Raw genomic sequence first — 24,154 nt, 5'->3', positions numbered from 1 at the left:
GCGCATCAGCGGAGATTTATAGTGGACTTACTTCATCACGTGCTCCTCCTGTTCCAACTAAGCCTGTGGTCACTGCGTTCTATAACCAGAGACTCCTTCAAACCCGAGTGACGGTGCGACGTATAGTAAATATGAGTGCGCACTGTGCCCATCGGGATAGTGCAACGGGTAATGATCCGTGGGCGCCCCGCACTATGACGCAGGGTCCTAAAGCCGTCTCATTATAGAAAACCAAGGCATGATTGTGGGTTTATAATATAGTATAATGTTAAATGTTGTCTTTCGGAAACTGTGTTGTTAGCTGCTGTTGCCTCAATGTTGTTTTTTCTCTATCCATAGTTGCAAAAGCATTTATAAACAAATTAATACCTTTTTGTTTTTTTGTAAAATGGTTCATATCCTCAAAGACAAATCACACTATGAACATTGCAGGTAGTTGGTGTGCCTATAATGTTCATATCAATGTGTAATGTGCTAGTATCCATTGTTTAATAAACACATGCTTTGCAAACTCCCCATGGGATAGGTGGTTCACTGTGGTGCTGAGACCACTGTCTACCTGTTAGTGAACATGGCTGGTAAAAAGAACCAGAATGAACCACCATCTGGTATGTCAATATAAAAGGCTAATGTTCCAGCAAACTTTCCAGGATGGTCACTCAAAAGTAGCAGGTGGGGAAAATCAAATTTAGCACTTTGAAATGCCTCTCAAACATTGATGCCCAATTTAATAGATGTGTTGGGCCATGCACAATCATTTTTGAAACGCCTTGTGTGATTTGTGGTTAATACGAAAATGGAAAGGCATACACAGATGATTTCGACTCTGCTGGAGGAATGCGTTTCAGCCCCTGAACGTTTACATGGCAGGGAGATCAACAATTATCTGTGTCAAACCTCATAAACCTTTTGTCTTGGACAGGGTGACAAACCATGAAAGGCAGTGCCGTTTCCGATCCATTCATGCATCCTTCAAGAGAGACTGCCTGGTAAAGTATACACTGCGTATACTTACCAGAAATAAATGTATACTTTCCATCAATAACAGGATTTAAAAAAGGATTATTTGCAAGGGCCTTTTTCCTCCACTATGCCCATACCGACCAGAATGAACAATTCATCAACAGTGACAGGCCTTGAGCGGCCAGCACCACCACATTGAGCCTGCTTGGTGTAAACCAGATGTTGTCACTAAATCAGAAACCGCAGACAGATGTGAGGCCAGCCGAGATGTGTGTGTGTGTGTGTGTTTCTTCGGCGTTCAGAGATGATAAATCGCCTGATATGTCAGTTTTGCACTACCTCGCCCCAAAACACCTGCTCACCTCAAACCTCTGCGACACACTTGGAGATGTGATGTACTCTGAAGAGCCACGCACCTGTACAGGCTGCATGAGAGCGGCAGAAGCACCTGCATGGAGAGCTTGAGACGGAAGCCATCTGTGCTGCTGAGGATTTGATCTGCTTGGGGGGGGGGGCTATATGTTCCTGTCGGGTCACAGGTACACATTAAGGTGAACCAGGGAGAGCAGATTTAAAGTGCAAAGCCAGGATTGGAAGAAAGACGAAAGAGAGAAGGAAGCGGTGACAGGCGTTTCCATGACACTGAAAAGCACTGTTGCTGGCAGCACAAGGTACAGCTGAGCCAGAGAGGGACCTTCCTCTTCCGTGGGATCAGAAAAGTTCCAGGGAAATCATTTCACCCGGCGGTGTGGAGACTAGGCCAACATGAAGCAGGGGGTGTGAGTGCGCGACAGAGAGAGAGGAGTCAGCAGCTCTCCGGCCATCAGCTGAATCTGATCTGCAGTCAGTGCAGGAAGAACAGTCAGATACGGAGAGCCCTTCTTAAGTCACTAAAGTGATTAATGGACTATAGATTGCAAAACATATACAAACTCAAGTGAGACAGAGTAGATAGGGAATACAGTTCAAGTCCAACTGGCTGTTTATTCAAACGTTATTACAAAAACATTGTTATGTACAGGAATAAAATAGGACACGGATGTAGAGCAGGGGTCATACAGCTCCAAGATTGAGACAGTTAAGTTATGTCGTCTGAACACGAGCTCCGGTATCGTGTCAACAAAGCGAAAGCTTCATTTTACCCATGGGGGAAAACAGAAGTGTTAACCCTGTTCTCCACAACCTCAGGGACGACGGACCACAATGCACAATCCTCCACCCCCCCATTCATCCAAGGCCCAGAGTCATTAGGAACGTGTTGGTAGGGCATCAGTCCGAATCGCTGTCCTCTGCACCCTCCTCGGATTTCGGTTGGTCCTCCTCTCCGTCACTCTGTTTATCCCAGTCTTTCATTTTAGCACCCATCATGAAGTCATCTCTGAGGACACTCCAGGACGGCTTCTCGGCAGCAACCTGAAACCCCAAGGAATTAATTCAACACATGAATGTGTTGAATGAACTGATTAATAATTGAATTAAATACTGTGAGTGAATGCATCTAATATAGCTTCTCCTCAGAATAACCTCTGCTTTCGAGCCATGTGATGGGATAATACAGACAAGTCCAACTCTGGCCGGTTCACTTTCTTTAAAAATAACTCAACAGTGCCACCACATGGGTAGACAGCATACTTACACCAATATGATGCAAAGTTTGGCCCCTCTGGTTAATTAGTTACTTCACATTTTAAAAGTATGTTAAGATTTTGATTATATTTATATAATCAAAATGAATGGTGCACCACCATCGTAAGCTAACGATTTTGAATACACTAAAGTGTTCACATCCACTGCCTTGCTGAAGCTGAACACAGGTAATAAGAAAAAAGGATTAAAACAGCAGGAAGAATGGATCCTGCAGGCAGAAACAACAGGAGCATCATCCCAAATACTTTTGGTCTTAAATAGGGTATACCTGGCTGGTAATATGAAAACAATGCTGCTGCATTCAGTATTACATTGTACTCATTTGTTCCTTTCAACCGAAAATATTGACAAAAACGTGTCATGGTAACCACAAGTCATTGATGAAATGCTATCTATTAAGCACAATTGTACAAATGTAAGGTGTAAAAGTGCACATTAAACCAAAACATAAGTAAATATTAGACTCACAGTTTCTTTCTCAGCCTTCACCACTTTGTTCCCTGTGTCATTCCCCCTCAGCACATCAATAAAGTCTTTCTTGGTGACCGAGGAGAGGAGCTTGGCCTTCTTCCTGTCAGATCCTCCGACCTCCTTCACCTTATCGTTCACCAGGTTCTGATGCTTCCGTACGGCGTTGAACAGCTGCACTACGCCTCTGGGGAAGAGTGTACAGAAAGACCTCTTTTAAGAACATGTTTCATGGTTGTTGGTCGGGAGAAAAGCGATCATCGCACACCAATTGTAAATACTGGGTGCCTTCATTTACATTCCTTCCTTACCAAGGCGTGGTTTACATTCAAACTCAAGCAGAGACCACTGCTAAAGGAGAACCAAATGGGTCACAGAACTACAATTGTTCATAAGTCAAAATAAAATGGCAGGTTCCCACCTGGTAGCCGTTCTCTGAAGGGTCCTTTCAGCCTCCCGATCTGTTACAAGGTCAGGTTTTACCCTGAACATCATCTCCCATGTACGCTTCTTGTCCGTCTGTGGTAAGGAACCCAATTACATTAATCAGTCTAACTGTCTAACCAGTCAACTGGAAGGTCCTGAACTAGGAAGGGAGAAGTATTTTTTATTTACATAAAAACATGCCACTTTCATTCTGCTCACCTTTTCTCTTTGCTCCAGCTTTTCCTGTTTCTCCTTCACCTTCATCTTGTCCAAATCCTTGCTCTTCACCAGTATTGTGGGTTTGCTCGCTGGGGTTTTCTTCTGCAGAATCTTGGCCATTGCATCTGCCCACCCAGCGTTAGGGTTAGCGGGTTCACCATCACCCTCCTCATTTCCTTTATCTTCATCGTCTGCCTCATCTCCGTCACTAACTTTAATGTCTTTGTTAGGATCTTCTTCGCCATCATCATCATCATCAACATAATCATCATCTTCATCAGCATCATCATCATCATCATCCATGTCATTTTCTCCGTCAACGCTTCCCTCATCAGCATCTCCATCAGAATCACTCTGGTCGCTGCTTTCATGGTCTTCCTCCTCCCCTAAGAGATTAGACACGTGTTACTAGTAGTACTGTAGTACATGTGTCTAGTACAACCACCCCCGTCTCTTCCAACATATTGGTGTACAGCAAACAAATAAGTGAAAGAAGCCGTGTACATGACACACTTGTACGTCTAGGACAATAACAACGCGGTCGTTACGTTAGTGTTATTGTTGTGTTAACTTACCGTAGGCGTTCTCGTCCACTCTAGTTAGAATACCACGAACAGTCGCTGTGTTTATAATAACAATAACACTAACGTAATGATATCGGGTGATTCCTCTCCCTGAGTGCCATCAGATTATCTACATTTTTAATACCAAATGAAAGTATGTTACTTACCAGATTGCTCCACGGAGGTCTTCACGTGTGCTTTGCTCGTAGCAGCCATCATTGTTCCGGAAGTACGTCAGAGTGCAACAGCAAAAGGGTTCGACGAAGGGAGGTGAACATCGGACGCAACCGAAGTAGTTCCGAATGGTTCCCTGGCCAAGGAGAAGCTAACGGCTGCGGCCTGCGGGAAGGCGTGGCTGGACCATATATGTTTAAGCAATAGATCACGACAGGCTGTAGTATACGGTCATTATACCACAGCAGAGACACTATAGAAGGAGGAGACACATCACTGAAAAAATCACCCATTGAAATGCATGGGGAAACTTCGTACCGCCAAGATGGCAGTTGTTTACACATGTCCCGCCTCTTCCGGTGCCGTTGCTCCAATCATTTTGCAGGTCATACGCGGTCACGCTTTTTGCGACACTTATTATTTTCAATCAGGAGGGAAGAACCAGCAGCTGGAGCGGCACAAGCAGCATCGACTGGAAAACTTCGACTACCTGTTATCTTGTTGGCTCGGCAGCAAAAGCTAACTTTTAAAGCTAACTTGCTGTCAGTGCAGTGCCGGTGTTGTTATGCCGTAAATGAAAACTGTGTCGTGAAGCATTGCGCATGCGCAGTCCAAGATTACCTGTAAGAAAAAGGGCTTTTAAAACGTTAATTTAATACAAAACCACCAAACCCTTTCAGCGATTTTAGTCTGTTTTTCATCGTGATTTCAAACATGTGTTTTTTATGCCCCTTAGATCTCGGAAAATGGAGATACAGCTCTCTCCCTATTCATTAGATAGGGCCCTGGTCTTGTTAAGACCAAATAGCTGCCCGAAAGGCGTGGCCAAGATGGCCGCGAGTGAGAGGACTTGCCTAGAAGGACTTTGACCACAGTTACGGGGCGTTGTCCGTCCCGACGTGCAGCGGAGGGACGGCGACCCTGACTGAAGTGATCTATTGCTTTTATAAAACGGTTACGTAAGTATGGCGAAATGAAAGTCATAGACACCCTCAATTTTGAAAAAGCGAGAAAGTCGGAAAAGCATTTTTTTTTAACGAATACAAAAAAGTAGTCCCTCCTGGCTGCCTGCAAAGTGTACGGCGGTTGCTATGCAACACACTCAGTACGTTTACATGCACAGCTTAATTCGATTTCGGTGAGTAAATCGATTCATTGGCCGAAGCGTGTCATGCACCGGTACGATAGGTGGCGCTGTGCCCATTTCAACTAGTGGTAATAGAGCCACCGGTTGACCTCTTTACGTCACCAGCAACAACAAACTCATTCAAGAAAGATGTTTTCATTAGACAGCTGTCAGTTCACTTCGGGTCCATATCATTTCTCCGACGCTCCATGGTTCCGACCTCTAGGTCGTATGCTGACTCCTCCGGCTGCTCTGCCGGCGGAGCAGTCCGCATACGACCGAGAGGAACAATGGAGCGTCGGAGAAATGATATAGACCCGAAGTGAACTGACAGCTGTCTGCTGAAACATCGCTTTCTCCTCCATGTCGCATTTCAATCTGGACTTCAGAGAGTCAAAGCCAAAGTTAATTTCCCCCAATTCCTTTTCCCCATGGGCGAGATAAACCCGACTAGGGGTGGGTTGCACCAACGTGGTTTAACTTAATCCTGGTTTAGGGTTAATCGAGGGTTAGTAAATCTAGGTTTAAACTGGGTTTTAATTCAACCTGAGGTGTGTTGCACATCTCAATTTTAACCCTGGATTAGCTAAACCAGTTTAAACAAAGATTAAAGTAAGATTCATTCATTTCATTTTTAAACCTTGATTTAATCCAGTTTAAAAATTAATCCATGTTGGTGCAACCCAGCCTAGGAGTCTTTACTTGTTGTGGAAGTACCAGAGAGTCGGAGAACCCGACGCATGAGTCTGTAAGATTCATAATATCAGAGAATGCCCCCGTCAGTTCGGCCGCGGCGCAATGAATGAATAAAGATCGTAGTTACTACTTTACAACCTTGTTGATGACCCACATTTAGAAAAACATGTACTTTTAATTCAGCCTTGGGTGAAATCGAAGCGTAGTGTCAGTGTGCTTCCACCTTTAATGAATGCATGCCATGCGCGCTCCGGAACACAATTCTTATAGGGGGTAACTACATTCACCGGCTTCCTCCATCTTCTGTGTCACCTTTTTAAATAAATCTCCATAAATCTCGTTATCCCTTATCCGACGGCGGCAACAACAACAACAACACGACTATCGTCTCTTTCTACTTCCGGCTCACGGCCCCAGGAGAAGATCTCGAGCATGCGCAGAACGCAATTCAACGCATAATCCAATTCGATTGGCTACATGCATGCTTAGCTCGACTATGAATCGCATTACCTAGGGGTCTTAATTCGACTATGAGTAACCCAATTCAATTCGAGTATAGCTCAACTAAGGTGTATACATGCATCTTAGTAATCCAATCATAGTTGGACTAAGCCAATAAGTCGACTTTCTTGAGTGTCATGTAAACTCACTGACTGTAGCGTCCTTCAGAGAGAAGGCTAGAGACGGTAGCCGGCAGTTTGCCGGCAATTTAGCCTACTATTGAGTTCACTCACCGTGTGCCTATTGCTTTACAACATTTCCACCCTCTCCATCAATCAACATGTTTTTAGTCTTCAGTGAACTATGCTATCGCTTTTATATATAAATAAAAAACAGTTAGAGTTAGGCACGGAGTGATACTGAACTCTGTAAACTGAACGGGCGTCATAGCTGTGTGTATACGCTCAATATACAACAGTTGGGAACCAATCAGATCGCTTGATTTAAGCCACCCATTTTATAAATATATATATATATAGAACACTAGGGGCCCTGTCTTGCGCCCGGCTAGTTTGCACCCGGCGCAAAGCTGATTTTCCCCCGCAGCAACCAGGCACCACTACACTTGTGCCTGGAGAGGTGTGTCGGCAAAAAGCAGGGGCGTGTTCCGGCGCAAATGATCTAAAAAATGCGCGCCACTGACCGAAAAATACCTGGGGTACAAAGCTTGCTTATGCACAAAAAAGCTGCGTAAGCAACTTCTCACGCAAACATTCGGATGTCCAAAGACTTGACGTGAGAAAGTGCGGTTCTCCACGCAAACTAAATACCTGGCTTACGCACATTTCTGCTGCATTTTGTCAGTTGGCGGCACATAGAGGCAAATCAGCGCAACAACTTTAGGCCTACACGATCACGAGTCATGAAGGAATATTGCAATATGAGGGCTAGTTTAAAGTGGATTTGAACTTCGGGATGCATGATCTTAAATGCACTTCAATCATGCGTTATTGTTGTCGAGACGCATAATGTGACACTGTTGTTAGGCTAAACTTAAACAGACCCACAAAACTAAATTGTCAATATTGGAATTAAAAGGAAGCTCCAGCAATATTATTTTCAGTGATGGCTTGTTTATTAAACGTTACATATTTTCCGGACCACGCATGACATCTAGGCTAATTGATCTCTCTTCACGCATTTGTTGTGAAATTATTGACTGCAATATCATTATGTGATTGTTGAGTGGAGTAAGCACAAGCCATTGTTACTCAAAATCAATCCATCAATGAACCAGTCGGCCAATTTCGAATTATGTACATATTATTGACACCTTGGGTGTATGCAGTGTGCGAATTAAGGGTGAGCTATAGCTCCCCTAGTGGTGATTTGAGCTCCCCTGGAAACATGGTTTGTGAAATTTTGAGGGAGCTCTAAAATATTTATATCATAGCCAAATAAATGCTATTTTTGGCATGGTTTTTCTCAAATATGTAAAATAAGTTAAATAAAATGATATTTCGAGTTTATGATTCATGAAAAAGCGTAGCCTAATGCTTGCCCCCCCCCCCCTCCCAACAACCTATCGTCAGCATGCATCCAAATAAATGAGAATATAAAAGCATACGCAAAATGTGGCTATAATCGGTCGGTGTGTGTGTGTGTGTGTGTGTGTGTGTGTGTGTGTGTGTGTGTGTGTGTGTGTGTGTGTGTGTGTGTGTGTGTGTGTGTGTGTGTGTGTGTGTGTGTGTGTGTGTGTGTAGTGTTGGCCTTGTTAGAAGATATTGCGAATGGTCGCATTCAAAATGAACGGGTGTTCATTTTCATATTATGATTTTTTGGCTCATGATGATGACTGATGATGACTTATCAGCCGATTCGGATTCCCAAGAGCTATCCTCTTGGAACTATGCATTTCCCCTAACGAGGGCACTACTGCAGGCCTATTTATACTAATTAGCATATTAAACGAGGGAGGAGACTGGGCGGAGAGTCGGGCTCGTGCATGTGCGCTCAATTTCACGTTAATTGGGATGTAGCCTACAATGAGAATCTGCGTGAAATCGTGCTTACGCAAGGATTGATACATCGGATTTTTTTGTGCGCAGCAACGTTCCAGATTTTGGCGTCCGCAAAGTCTTTGTCAGAAATCCACGCAAGTCTTAGTACATGAGGCGCTTGTTCCGGTTGAGAAGAAGGAAGACTCAAAGTCCATCATGTCGGTGAGTGTTGAATGTCAAAGCCTCATTCACATGTAGCCTACTGAGGAGTGAAATAAGTTTCAGTGCAGATAATTGTTGTCGTTATGAAGCTAAACTGTAGGGTTTATTACGGTATATTTTACAGGCCCTGAAGCCTAAACTTAAGAGGATTCGTCTTCTTGATTCCTGGTCCAAGCTTAGTGGCTATGGAGACTGGCATTAGTTATCCATGTTCAGTTTTCAGTCTTATATTGTGGAACCGTTAATTGTTCCCGTAAATTAATGTTCCGTTAAGTTGTGTTTTGCACGGTGTTATATTATTATTATTATTATTCATAATGTTTAGGAGCCGTTCAATATTCCTTGTAGATAATTAGCAACCGTTCAATGTTGCTTCTGCTGTGTTCAAAAAAGCCTTCTGGTGATGTGTTCATTACATTTGTGGCGATCAAGGAAGCACAGCCTGCCCTGCTCCACTGTTACTTAAACCAATAATGGAAGCCAATTAATAGGCAATTGATTGTCTGTGCTTTAAACGGTTTAAAATGTTGCCCACAAAGGTGACGTCACATCACAATCATGTCTGTCTTTAAATAGTGTATTTCAGCATGCTATCCTCTTGTCTTTTGTAGCACCATTGCAACACCCAGAGCGTCAGGATCCTGGGCATTTGTGATGGAATTGGTGTGGAAATGTTGGACTTTTATATGCCTTGTGAAATGTGCTATGCATTGATGTAGTATCAAGAAATGTTATTGTGTTAAATGTATTTAAATATAATTGAGTTGTCAATAACTTCTGGCTTTTTTATCAGAATGTTCCAGAACAAGCAGGCAGCGTGGACTGTGGTGTGTTCATGCTAATAGTAAGTGATGGGATTGTGCACCTCGGCATCAAACATAATAACATAAGCAGGTGCCAAGAGAAAAGGATCATTGACATGGTTTATATGTACAGTAACAACTCTGTATCAACTCTGTTCTATCATATGAAAAGAATGTAAACCGTTGTTTATAATATGGATTACAGTACGCACTATACATGGCACTGGATTGGACCTTTGACTTCACTCAGGTCAGCAATTTAAATCTGAAATTGTTAATGCGTGTACCGTCAAACCCCTAGTTTCTATAGTAAAAGTTGAGGATTTTCACGTGTTAGATGCTTCATGAGAAGCATCTTGTTAACGTCAGCCCTATGACATTTCTACGTAGGAATAGGAAAGACGGATAGAGCCCATAACACAGCAGGAGCAGGAGTTGGCAACATCTATTGAGCAGCTATTTGATTTATTAATAATTTATTTTTGATTTTGTTTGTTTGCATGTGTTTCTATTTTTGGGAATACAATATTTATTGAATACATTCAGTGCTCATTCAGTATTTCTATTAATGCTGTTTGGCTTAATACTAACTGGAGATGATGTCTTTCAATAGAATAATCTTATTTGTTTCAGTTGCCATCTTGCCTGTTGGAGATCATATTTGCTGAGGTGGTCCTTCATGATGGAGACAGAGCTTTAATGATGATGTGTGTTCCTTCTTCAAAGCAGTGGTGGAAATGGAATACTTCAGGAGTAAATTGCATTTTCTGTGGCTTGACAGTAGGATTACAAAAATGGCTGTAGCTATACAGTTATGGTTATATAATAATTGGAACTGGGTTGTCAAAGATGACCTGTGGCTGATCTCCACATCTGGAGCGGCACTAGATTTGAGGTAAATTCATTAAATCTTCTTAATGTCCAAAATGGGCCGAAATTCAACTCCCACCTTACCCATATATTGTCTCTTTGTCACTCGTGCAACTCTCTCTCTCTCTCTCTCTCTCTCTCTCTCTCTCTCTCTCTCTCTCTCTCTCTCTCTCTCTCTCTCTCTCTCTCTCTCTCTCTCTCTCTCTCTCTCTCTCTCTCTCTCTCTCTCTCTCTCTCTCTCTCTCTGTGTGTGTGTGTTTTTGCTGTAACTGTGTCCACGGCCGAACACCACCACGAGCTAGGATGCGCTTTTTAAATGTATTTACTATATCGATTTCACCACAAGTGGAATTTCCTAACAGTACAGAATCTCTGGATTCGCAAATAAAAAGATAAACCATTCAATTGCAAGCACTGCAATGTATTATAATGATGTACAGTTGTGGATGGGATAGACTGGTGTCATCCATGAATGGAGAGATTGAAGCCACTCGGTTTTGTGTTTTAAACTTTTTTTTTTTTGTTCTGTTTTATTGCATTAAAAGCGACTTGCAGGGAGAACAGAAGTACACTTTGTTTTGGATTCCCCCCCATTCAAATCTGAAATAGTTATTTTGTGTGTCCCTCATTTGTTTCTGTATCTTTTTTTTGTTTTTATTCTGTTCATCTTATGGTGGAAAGACACGGCTGTATCCTCAATGTTCTGTTGGTGCTCCCTCGACCAATAGAAGCACACTGTTACCCTCAATTATCCAACTGTTCTGTGTTTGAAATGATGTTACTATCGGTTTTCAATAAAGATCTTAACTCCACAAAATTGGGTTGTCTCCTTATCATTTCTCATAGAGCTGATGCACGCTAGGGGGCGATGTTGAGCCATAAATCCCTCACAGTGGGATCCCATGGATGTAATTGGTAAGAACAGGTACTGCTGCGGTAAACTGGACCACCCCATGGATGTATTTACCAAAAGAGGCGAAGGCCTACACCTGAAGTAAACTCGCTCAATAACGTCAGGTTTATGTAAACCAAAGACCACATTATCCCTATTTTTCGTTATTTATTTTCAACATTAGAAATAATGATCCATGCTTTTTAATTGCGGTTTAAAGGTTGAGACACATTTAAGTGAACTAAAGTAGTAGATTGATTAAATTTAATGTTCCGCGCGCAACCTGCGTGCGCAGGTTCCAAAAGCACATCATGGCACATCATCATATGCATTTTCACAATATTTTCCCACATCAGTAGTGGTCCTATCTTTTCTCATCAGTCTAAATGTAGCCTTATTTATTAACCGTTCCGCACTTTACGAATCCCCTTCAACTCTCCGAAAACGGAATCTGTTTCTTTCCATAGACTGAACCTATTCACAGCTACGGTTCTTCCTGACTGACAAGTTTAGGGTCGGGTTACAGATTACCTATTCAAAGTCCTTCCCCTGACATAACGATTGAATCTGGTAGGCCTATGCAATCACACAAATACAGAAAGAGTGAAATAGTCGGATTGCCTTTAAGAACTCACACCAAGAATATTTATTTAATGTCAATTTATTAACTTTACATTTTACAAATTTGTTTTACCTGATAAACAAGTTGACGTATGTTTTTTATTTATAAAAGATGTATAAACAGTGGTGAAAATAAATGGCCCCAGGTAGCTACTTGGAACAACCACCATTACTAACCAGTAATTAATGGTACGATTGATGGTGCAATACTAGTTCAAAGTCAGAGTCAAAGCTTTATTGTCCATTCCAAAATATGTGCCAGACAAATAGAGGAATTGAAATTGCGTTTGTCTCTGACCCACGGTGCAATAAGGAGACAAGGATACAATTATTTTATTTTACCTAAGTAATATTTACAATAAATCAATTCTAAATAGAGCAAAATAATTGTGAATATTGCAAAGGTGAGGCAAAACAAAACGGTATAAATAAAATAAAGTTGAAAAAGAAATGGATTGAAATGTGCAATATGAGGAACATTATGGACAGGTTGGCCCTCTGTTCTTAAAGGTCCCATGACATGCCACCAGGTGTGGTGTGATTAGCCGTTACAAGCCTTTTAAAAATCGGTCTCTTATGACATCATAGGTGGGCGTGTCCATCTAGATGTGTGCCTCCTGACGTGCGCCTCCCAAAAATTGTAACCTTCCGTTGAGGTGACGCAGCAACAAGGGCTGTGATTGGTCCACTCACTAAAACCCGACACAGAACCAAAACAGGTTCACGACTGCGTCCAAGCATCTGCATGGTCGTTGCGTTGCATCGACATGGAACCATAATCAGCCCGTGTCCCCAGCTCTGAAGGCGGTGATCCTGGCCCCCAGTAGCCCGCAGACCTCTCCTGTCAGCCATGGCTTCTGGTTAGCCCGGGTGGTGATGGTTCTGTTGGTGGTTACATCAGCAATGCATTTGCTAATGTAGAAGGTGACAGTATCAAAGTACTCCTGTCTGTGAGGTCGTGGTAGGTGGCTGCCTGATTAAACATCTCCCAGTCAGTGGTTTCAGCAGTCCTGAAGTGCAGCAGAGGCCCCCTCTGGCCACAAATGTGGCTCCTTTACTTTGGTCAATTAATGATAGAGAGATCGATAGATTAAACTTCCCCTGCCATATAGATCAATCATTGACGTCCAATTCAGATCCATGTATTGATACCCACCTTCAATTTTGACAAGCCAGTCATCGTAGTGGAAAATGATTTCCTCCTCTTCATCCCTCTTATTACTGGGCATCCCTCAAAGACCCCGAGGGTTCCCTGAATCGCCATCATTAGGAGTCTGTAAAGCAGAGCACAGGGGAAAAGTCATTTGATAGTGTGGATTAAAGGGAAACTACATAACCAGAACAGGGGAAAAGTAATTGAAACTGTGGATTAAAGGGAAACTAGATGACCAGAACAATAGAAAAGTAATTGATAGGGTGGCTTAAAGAAAAACTAGATAACCAGAACAGTAAAAAAAGTCAAATACTTTACAGTAACACATTACTTCAAGCAGCATTCAGACTTAACCTTTGGAATTCCCTCCGGGGCCCACTGTAGTCATCCACCATTTCATTTGCTCTCTTTGCCACTGGAAGTAGGGGCGGCTCAGCACCGAGCAGGTACTTTTCAAAATATGTCGCCGTGTACAACGATGGTCAATGGCCACTCCTGGTCAATGTGCTCCAGTGCAAAATCTGTAAGGAGCTGATCAAGGCTAACCTATTATGTGTAACAAAAACAACAATTACTGTGTGGTGTAATGAAATTCACACAGATCATGACAATATTACATTGAGAGTACAATAAACAGTCTAATACACTTGATGTTCTTACAGCTGTTGGGTCAGATCCAGAAGCAATGGAGACCTCCTCCACATCCGATCCGGACAGTTCGTCATCATCAATGATGTAGAACTCCCCTCTAGAACAAAAAAGATAACAATAAAATCAAAATGAAATTATAGGCCAGGAATCAATGATACAGACAAAAATGTATTAGTTATGCACTTTGTTCATCCGAATCAGTGTTCATTTTGCTGCAAAATCTTTTGATTGATTGATTGATTGATTCTTTTAATGACCACACAGCCACACTGGTGGAATTTGTTTTTAGTACTGCTCCTTGGTACAGGTTCCAACATTACAATAAACATAAAACATAACATAGATATACATAATACATAAGGGTTGTGCTTAATACTCAGCGTTCAGAGTTCAGAATGTTAATTGCAATAGGAATAAAACTGTTTTTGAAGCGGGTTGTTCTGGAGGCAATTTTCCTATGACGCCTCCCAGAGGGCAGTAGCTGGAAGGCAAAGTGTGCAGGGTGTGTGGGATCAGAGATGATCTTGTGGACTCTGCGTAGTGTCCGTTTGCGGTAGAGTGATTCAAGAGATTGGAGGGGTGAGACATAATATTCAGTTCTACGAGCGCTTCAGACCAACCTTACCAACGAACGACGTAGGCTACGAAAGAGATTCGTAGCAAAGAACGTTTCGGGAAACACGTGATGTTAAGGTAGAACTTAAAGTAGAGGTTACGAATGACGTAGCATTAAGAAGGCTTTAAGAAGGTTTCGGGAAACTGGGCCCTGGCTCGTTGTTGATAACATGCCTGTGATTAAGGGGGAAGGGTCAGGTGTGGTTCATCATGGGGGTGGGGTGGGGGCCGAGACTGAGAGCTACATGGAAAAATATGCTCCAAACACACTTTTGTAAGCACTTTGAAAGGTTGCTGTTTCATGACAAAAATTGAGGACCCCCATAACCCCCCCCCCCCTATTTTCCTCCGGTGGTCCATTCCATAAATTCAGACTATCGATGTAAATGTCTGCGTTGATAGAATAGTGTTAGAAATAAACTTACCCTTGCATTGCATTGCATTTAGTTTATAATCCCTGTAGTTGGAAGCAAGCTACGGCAGCGGCGGACTGATATTACCTGGAGTGTGCTTCTCTGTTTACTTTCTGCTGTAGTGAATTGGTTGCTACACCAGAGCAAAGTGAAATTCCGCCGCTGATGAGAAAGTAGTCCCCCAAAATGTAATGTGATCATTGCGATACAAGGATAGTTTTATTTCTAATATTATTCTATCAACACAGACATTTACATCGATAGTCAGGCATTATAATTGGTTTGCATCGGGTGTACTTTGGAGTGGGTAAAACTGTTTTTATTGGCAGGCTAGCAGTTCCCCTCCTTGCGCTAGCCTAGCACCAGCGATTTCTGCAACTAGAAGGACTAAATGAAAAGTGTTGAAAACGGTCTCCAATGATAAATAACACACTGGCTCACTTGGAAATGAGACCCGATGTCCAAAATCCTGAACTACCCCTTTAAATTCAACTCGCCTAATTTTGCCATTTCATACCACGAAGATGCCAAATGACTGAAGTAGAGAGGCAAATAATGATGTAGGCCTATGTATATTACAAAATATATATATTTCTTTTTTTTGGCTGATCTAATTATAGATTTTCCATTTAATTTTATAGACGACAACATTTCTGTACGTTAAAAAGAAAACAAAATCCTACAGTTCGCAGGTCTCGTAAATGCAGCAAGTTTCATCCTGAATGAAGCACGATAAAGGTGTTGGATGTGGGCAGGGCTGGACCTTCCAATCCGGATGTGGGCGTGGTTGGACGTCCAACTCCGCCTTCCCGCAGGCCGCAGCCGTTAGTACTTGGGCCAAGGCCAGGGAACCATTTGGAATTCAATTCTATTTTTAGTATTGGTACATTGAGCCATTGAGCAATGTATAAGTATAAGTATATTCAGCAATATATATACGATTACAAGTATAAGGGTGAGTGTTATGAGTAAGGTTGAATACAAGTAACAACAAATATTAGTAAGTAACAACAAATATTACAAAAATATATTAAGATGGCCCTATAGTTAAACAAAAAAAAGCTAGATTCTGACAATTTAAAGAGGGAGAAAAATAGTTAGTGTTTAGGTACTATTGTGGGGAGATTTCACTTTACAGTCATGAAATTAAGAAAAAATATAGTTGCCAGCAACAATAACGGGGTCCTACGGTATAACAGCCATCAGCCTAGCCATCAGCCTAGCCATCAGCCTAGCCATCAGCCTAGCCATCAGCCTAGCCATCAGCCTAGCCATCAGCCTAGCCATCAGCCTAGCCATCAGCCTAGCCATCAGCCTAGCCATCAGCCTAGCCATCAGCCTAGCCATCAGCCTAGCAGCCACATATACCATGTGCTCTAGTACTGGCCTCTTGTCAAGCCAGCACCTTCCCCCTCTACCACAAAATGAGACTCCCCTTATATAAGCCAATAAGTCCCAGGTGGACTGATTGGGCCATACCAATAATAAGGGGAACTTCCCTGGCCAAGGCGGGGTTAACCTTCTGCCCCCTAGTGCTCCGGAAGTCCAAATACCACATTAAATATGATGTGAGGGGAGACAGTGAGAAGGGATTTTCACATTCTCACATGACCGTATGACCGACAGTATAATAGTATGACCAACTGTATGACAGACAGTATGACAGTATGACAGACAGTATGACCGTATGACTGTATGAACGAAAGTATGACAGTATGACAGTATGACCGTATGACTGTATGAACGACAATATGACAGTATGACTGTATGACCGACAGTATGACTGTAGACTGCCAAGGGCAGATTGGAGTATATTTTGAGAAATATAAGTCTTTCCTATGTGGAGGTATGGTGAGCTTGGTTGGTATGGTAATATGCATTGGTATGCCTTAAAAACTGGTTTTCCGGCAGTTAACATATCAAAACAATCACCAACCATGTTTCTAAAGCCTACTGTGTCAAAATCCACTGTCAAACAGATGTTTGCGAAATAACGTGTGTACCCCTTTAAGGCCCATCCTGCATTGTAGAGAGGCCATGGTTCAGAAGGGAGAACTTCAAACTAATGTTTTTTGGTTGTTTTTTCAGATATATTCTTCAAATTTGGCATGGGTATACTATGGAATCTCCTCTTAATAGCCACATTCAACAGCTGGGCCTAGGTCTTTTGGATGCAATGTTGGAGCTGTTTAAACATGTTGTAGAGCTGTATACATATGCATGTATTTCACTTTAAAATACATATCTCTGCCATCTTTTGCCTTATTGCTATTATTTGATCACCCTATAGTCCCACAATGACCTGGTACATGTGTGCCAAGTTTGGAGCTTTTCCCACTTTCAGCACCAAAGGAGTTAATGTGTGGGTGTTTGGTCAAGTTGTGGTCACTGCACTATATCCCAATGGTCTGACCATATGGGTTGCAATGTGAAAGTTGTTCATCATGAGAAATGGTGCATGTATACCAAGTTTCATACAAATTGTACCTTCCTAGTGGTAATGGCAGCCTGTTGAAGTCCTGAACTTCAAGGCCTTGTTATAGCGCCACCTATGTGTTATTCTGGACCATCTTTTGATTCCTTTACTAACTTTATGAGTTCTACAAGCCTGCCAATTTTTATAACTTTTGGAGCCAAAAAGTCAGAATAAAAATAATAATAATAATAAATATAGTTGCCAGCAACAATAACGGGGTCCAACGGTATAACAGCCACCAGCCTAGCCACCACCCTAGCCACCAGCCTAGCCACCAGCCTAGCCATCAGCCTAGCCATCAGCCTAGCCATCAGCCTAGCAGCCACATATACCATGTGCTCTAGTACTGGCCTCTTGTCAAGCCAGCACCTTCCCCCTCTACCACAAAATGAGACTCCCCTTATATAAGCCAATAAGTCCCAGGTGGACTGATTGGGCCATACCAATAATAAGGGGAACTTCCCTGGCCAAGGGGGCGTTAACCTTCTGCCCCCTAGTGCTCCGGAAGTCCAAATACCACATTAAATATGATGTGAGGGGAGAGACAGTGAGAAGGGATTTTCACATTCTCACATGACCGTATGACCGACAGTATAATAGTATGACCAACAGTATGACAGTATGACTGTATGACCGACAGTATGACAGACAGTATGACTGTATAACCGACAGTATGACTGTATGAACGAAAGTATGACAGTATGACCGTGTGACTGTATGAACGACAATATGACAGTATGACGGTATGACCGACAGTATGACTGTAGACTGCCAAGGGCAGATTGGAGTATATTTTGAGAAATATAAGTCTTTCCTATGTGGAGGTATGGTGAGCTTGGTTGGTATGGTAATATGCATTGGTATGCCTTAAAAACTGGTTTTCCGGCAGTTAACATATCAAAACAATCACCAACCATGTTTCTAAAGCCTACTGTGTCAAAATCCACTGTCAAACAGATGTTTGCGAAATAACGTGTGTACCCCTTTAAGGCCCAGCCTGCATTGTAGAGAGGCCATGGTTCAGAAGGGAGAACTTCAAACTAATGTTTTTTGGTTGTTTTTTCAGATATAGTCTTCAAATTTGGCATGGGTATACTATGGAATCTCCTCTTAATAGCCACATTCAAAAGCTGGGCCTAGGTCTTTTGGATGCAATGTTGGAGCTGTTTAAACATGTTGTAGAGCTGTATACATATGCATGTATTTCACTTTAAAATACATATCTCTGCCATCTTTTGCCTTATTGCTATTATTTGATCACCCTATAGTCCCACAGTGACCTGGTACATGTGTGCCAAGTTTGGAGCTTTTCCCACTTTCAGCACCAAAGGAGTTAATGTGTGGGTGTTTGGTCAAGTTGTGGTCACTGCACTATATCCCAATGGTCTGACCATATGGGTTGCAATGTGAAAGTTGTTCATCATGAGAAATGGTGCATGTATACCAAGTTTCATACAAATTGTACCTTCCTAGTGGTAATGGCAGCCTGTTGAAGTCCTGAACTTCAAGGCCTTGTTATAGCGCCACCTATGTGTTATTCTGGACCATCTTTTGATTCCTTTACTAACTTTATGAGTTCTACAAGCCTGCCAATTTTTATAACTTTTAGAGCCAAAAAGTCAGGATAAAAATAATAATAAATATAGTTGCCAGCAACAATAACGGGGTCCTACGGTATAACAGCCATCAGCCTAGCCATCAGCCTAGCCATCAGCCTAGCCATCAGCCTAGCCATCAGCCTAGCCATCAGCCTAGCCATCAGCCTAGCCATCAGCCTAGCCATCAGCCTAGCCGCCACATATACCATGTGCTCTAGTACTGGCCTCTTGTCAAGCCAGCACCTTCCCCCTCTGCCACAAAATGAGACTCCCCTTATATAAGCCAATGAGTCCCAGGTGGACTGATTGGGCCATACCAATAATAAGGGGAACTTCCCTGGCCAAGGCGGGGTTAACCTTCTGCCCCCTAGTGCTCCGGAAGTCCAAATACCACATTAAATATGATGTGAGGGGAGAGACAGTGAGAAGGGATTTTCACATTCTCACATGACCGTATGACCGACAGTATAATAGTATGACCAACTGTATGACAGACAGTATGACAGTATGACAGACAGTATGACCAACAGTATGACTGTATAACCGACAGTATGACTGTATGAACGAAAGTATGACAGTATGACCGTATGACTGTATGAACGACAATATGACAGTATGACGGTATGACCGACAGTATGACTGTAGACTGCCAAGGGCAGATTGGAGTATATTTTGAGAAATATAAGTCTTTCCTATGTGGAGGTATGGTGAGCTTGGTTGGTATGGTAATATGCATTGGTATGCCTTAAAAACTGGTTTTCCGGCAGTTAACATATCAAAACAATCACCAACCATGTTTCTAAAGCCTACTGTGTCAAAATCCACTGTCAAACAGATGTTTGCGAAATAACGTGTGTACCCCTTTAAGGCCCAGCCTGCATTGTAGAGAGGCCATGGTTCAGAAGGGAGAACTTCAAACTAATGTTTTTTGGTTGTTTTTTCAGATATAGTCTTCAAATTTGGCATGGGTATACTATGGAATCTCCTCTTAATAGCCACATTCAACAGCTGGGCCTAGGTCTTTTGGATGCAATGTTGGAGCTGTTTAAACATGTTGTAGAGCTGTATACATATGCATGTATTTCACTTTAAAATACATATCTCTGCCATCTTTTGCCTTATTGCTATTATTTGATCACCCTATAGTCCCACAGTGACCTGGTACATGTGTGCCAAGTTTGGAGCTTTTCCCACTTTCAGCACCAAAGGAGTTAATGTGTGGGTGTTTGGTCAAGTTGTGGTCACTGCACTATATCCCAATGGTCTGACCATATGGGTTGCAATGTGAAAGTTGTTCATTATGAGAAATGGTGCATGTATACCAAGTTTCATACAAATTGTACCTTCCTAGTGGTAATGGCAGCCTGTTGAAGTCCTGAACTTCAAGGCCTTGTTATAGCGCCACCTATGTGTTATTCTGGGCCATCTTTTGATTCCTTTACTAACTTTATGAGTTCTACAAGCCTGCCAATTTTTATAACTTCTGGAGCCAAAAAGTCAGGATAAAAATAATAATAAATATAGTTGCCAGCAACAATAACGGGGTCCTACGGTATGACAGCCACCAGCCTAGCCACCAGCCTAGCCATCAGCCTAGCCATCAGCCTAGCCATCAGCCTAGCCATCAGCCTAGCCATCAGCCTAGCCATCAGCCTAGCCATCAGCCTAGCCATCAGCCACATATACCATGTGCTCTAGTACTGGCCTCTTGTCAAGCCAGCACCTTCCCCCTCTGCCACAAAATGAGACTCCCCTTATATAAGCCAATAAGTCCCAGGTGGACTGATTGGGCCATACCAATAATAAGGGGAACTTCCCTGGCCAAGGCGGGGTTAACCTTCTGCCCCCTAGTGCTCCGGAAGTCCAAATACCACATTAAATATGATGTGAGGGGAGAGACAGTGAGAAGGGATTTTCACATTCTCACATGACCGTATGACCGACAGTATAATAGTATGACCAACTGTATGACAGACAGTATGACAGACAGTATGACAGTATGACCAACAGTATGACTGTATAACCGACAGTATGACCGTATGACTGTATGAACAAAAGTATGACAGTATGACCGTATGACTGTATGAACGACAATATGACTCTAGACTGCCAAGGGCAGATTGGAGTATATTTTGAGAAATATAAGTCTTTCCTATGTGGAGGTATGGTGAGCTTGGTTGGTATGGTAATATGCATTGGTATGCCTTAAAAACTGGTTTTCCGGCAGTTAACATATCAAAACAATCACCAACCATGTTTCTAAAGCCTACTGTGTCAAAATCCACTGTCAAACAGATGTTTGCGAAATAACGTGTGTACCCCTTTAAGGCCCAGCCTGCATTGTAGAGAGGCCATGGTTCAGAAGGGAGAACTTCAAACTAATGTTTTTTGGTTGTTTTTTCAGATATAGTCTTCAAATTTGGCATGGGTATACTATGGAATCTCCTCTTAATAGCCACATTCAACAGCTGGGCCTAGGTCTTTTGGATGCAATGTTGGAGCTGTTTAAACATGTTGTAGAGCTGTATACATATGCATGTATTTCACTTTAAAATACATATCTCTGCCATCTTTTGCCTTATTGCTATTATTTGATCACCCTATAGTCCCACAGTGACCTGGTACATGTGTGCCAAGTTTGGAGCTTTTCCCACTTTCAGCACCAAAGGAGTTAATGTGTGGGTGTTTGGTCAAGTTGTGGTCACTGCACTATATCCCAATGGTCTGACCATATGGGTTGCAATGAGAAAGTTGTTCATCATGAGAAATGGTGCATGTATACCAAGTTTCATACAAATTGTACCTTCCTAGTGGTAATGGCAGCCTGTTGAAGTCCTGAACTTCAAGGCCTTGTTATAGCGCCACCTATGTGTTATTCTGGACCATCTTTTGATTCCTTTACTAACTTTATGAGTTCTACAAGCCTGCCAATTTTTATAACTTTTGGAGCCAAAAAGTCAGAATAAAAATAATAATAATAATAATAAATATAGTTGCCAGCAACAATAACGGGGTCCTACGGTATAACAGCCACCAGCCTAGCCACCAGCCTAGCCACCAGCCTAGCCACCAGCCTAGCCATCAGCCTAGCCATCAGCCTAGCCATCAGCCTAGCCATCAGCCTAGCCATCAGCCTAGCCATCAGCCTAGCAGCCACATATACCATGTGCTCTAGTACTGGCCTCTTGTCAAGCCAGCACCTTCCCCCTCTACCACAAAATGAGACTCCCCTTATATAAGCCAATAAGTCCCAGGTGGACTGATTGGGCCATACCAATAATAAGGGGAACTTCCCTGGCCAAGGCGGGGTTAACCTTCTGCCCCCTAGTGCTCCGGAAGTCCAAATACCACATTAAATATGATGTGAGGGGAGACAGTGAGAAGGGATTTTCACATTCTCACATGACCGTATGACCGACAGTATAATAGTATGACCAACTGTATGACAGACAGTATGACAGTATGACAGACAGTATGACCAACAGTATGACTGTATAACCGACAGTATGACTGTATGAACGAAAGTATGACAGTATGACCGTATGACTGTATGAACGACAATATGACAGTATGACGGTATGACCGACAGTATGACTGTAGACTGCCAAGGGCAGATTGGAGTATATTTTGAGAAATATAAGTCTTTCCTATGTGGAGGTATGGTGAGCTTGGTTGGTATGGTAATATGCATTGTTAAAAACTGGTTTTCCGGCAGTTAACATATCAAAACAATCACCAACCATGTTTCTAAAGCCTACTGTGTCAAAATCCACTGTCAAACAGATGTTTGCGAAATAACGTGTGTACCCCTTTAAGGCCCAGCCTGCATTGTAGAGAGGCCATGGTTCAGAAGGGAGAACTTCAAACTAATGTTTTTTGGTTGTTTTTTCAGATATAGTCTTCAAATTTGGCATGGGTATACTATGGAATCTCCTCTTAATAGCCACATTCAACAGCTGGGCCTAGGTCTTTTGGATGCAATGTTGGAGCTGTTTAAACATGTTGTAGAGCTGTATACATATGCATGTATTTCACTTTAAAATACATATCTCTGCCATCTTTTGCCTTATTGCTATTATTTGATCACCCTATAGTCCCACAGTGACCTGGTACATGTGTGCCAAGTTTGGAGCTTTTCCCACTTTCAGCACCAAAGGAGTTAATGTGTGGGTGTTTGGTCAAGTTGTGGTCACTGCACTATATCCCAATGGTCTGACCATATGGGTTGCAATGTGAAAGTTGTTCATCATGAGAAATGGTGCATGTATACCAAGTTTCATACAAATTGTACCTTCCTAGTGGTAATGGCAGCCTGTTGAAGTCCTGAACTTCAAGGCCTTGTTATAGCGCCACCTATGTGTTATTCTGGACCATCTTTTGATTCCTTTACTAACTTTATGAGTTCTACAAGCCTGCCAATTTTTATAACTTTTGGAGCCAAAAAGTCAGAATAAAAATAATAATAAATATAGTTGCCAGCAACAATAACGGGGTCCTACGGTATAACAGCCATCAGCCTAGCCATCAGCCTAGCCATCAGCCTAGCCATCAGCCTAGCCATCAGCCTAGCCATCAGCCTAGCAGCCACATATACCATGTGCTCTAGTACTGGCCTCTTGTCAAGCCAACACCTTCCCCCTCTACCACAAAATGAGACTCCCCTTATATAAGCCAATAAGTCCCAGGTGGACTGATTGGGCCATACCAATAATAAGGGGAACTTCCCTGGCCAAGGCGGGGTTAACCTTCTGCCCCCTAGTGCTCCGGAAGTCCAAATACCACATTAAATATGATGTGAGGGGAGAGACAGTGAGAAGGGATTTTCACATTCTCACATGACCGTATGACCGACAGTATAATAGTATGACCAACTGTATGACAGACAGTATGACAGTATGACAGACAGTATGACCAACAGTATGACTGTATAACCGACAGTATGACTGTATGAACGAAAGTATGACAGTATGACCGTATGACTGTATGAACGACAATATGACAGTATGACAGTATGACCGACAGTATGACTGTAGACTGCCAAGGGCAGATTGGAGTATATTTTGAGAAATATAAGTCTTTCCTACGTGGAGGTATGGTGAGCTTGGTTGGTATGGTAA

At 42.5% G+C, this 24,154-nt stretch overlaps 2 protein-coding genes across 2 annotated transcripts in view; both read right to left on the bottom strand.

Annotated features, from left to right (window-relative positions):
- The window catches only part of LOC311351766 (transforming growth factor beta-2 proprotein-like), a gene marked incomplete at its 3' end in the record, with an annotated part of 19,816 nt that extends 19,698 nt beyond the window's left edge, over window positions 1-118 (bottom strand). The window contains exon 1 of the mRNA XM_084471910.1: window positions 32-118. The remainder of the gene's footprint in view (window positions 1-31) is intronic.
- Window positions 119-1,927: 1,809 nt separating this feature from the next.
- rrp15 (ribosomal RNA processing 15 homolog) lies at window positions 1,928-4,520 on the bottom strand. The gene is made up of 5 exons (XM_084471410.1): window positions 4,454-4,520; window positions 3,724-4,109; window positions 3,500-3,597; window positions 3,079-3,265; window positions 1,928-2,376 (listed from the first exon to the last, which is right to left on the bottom strand). The coding sequence occupies exons 1-5, from the start codon at window positions 4,503-4,505 to the stop codon at window positions 2,233-2,235; spliced, it is 867 nt and encodes a 288-aa protein (XP_084327536.1). The 5' UTR covers window positions 4,506-4,520; the 3' UTR covers window positions 1,928-2,232.
- Between the last annotated feature and the right edge of the window lie 19,634 nt (window positions 4,521-24,154).

This window comes from Micromesistius poutassou (assembly GCF_964030765.1).
Source record: "Micromesistius poutassou genome assembly, chromosome: 8".
Lineage (NCBI taxonomy): Eukaryota > Metazoa > Chordata > Actinopteri > Gadiformes > Gadidae > Micromesistius > Micromesistius poutassou.
Note: the sequence above shows the minus strand (reverse complement) of the source record. Positions and strands in the feature narration are given on the sequence as shown.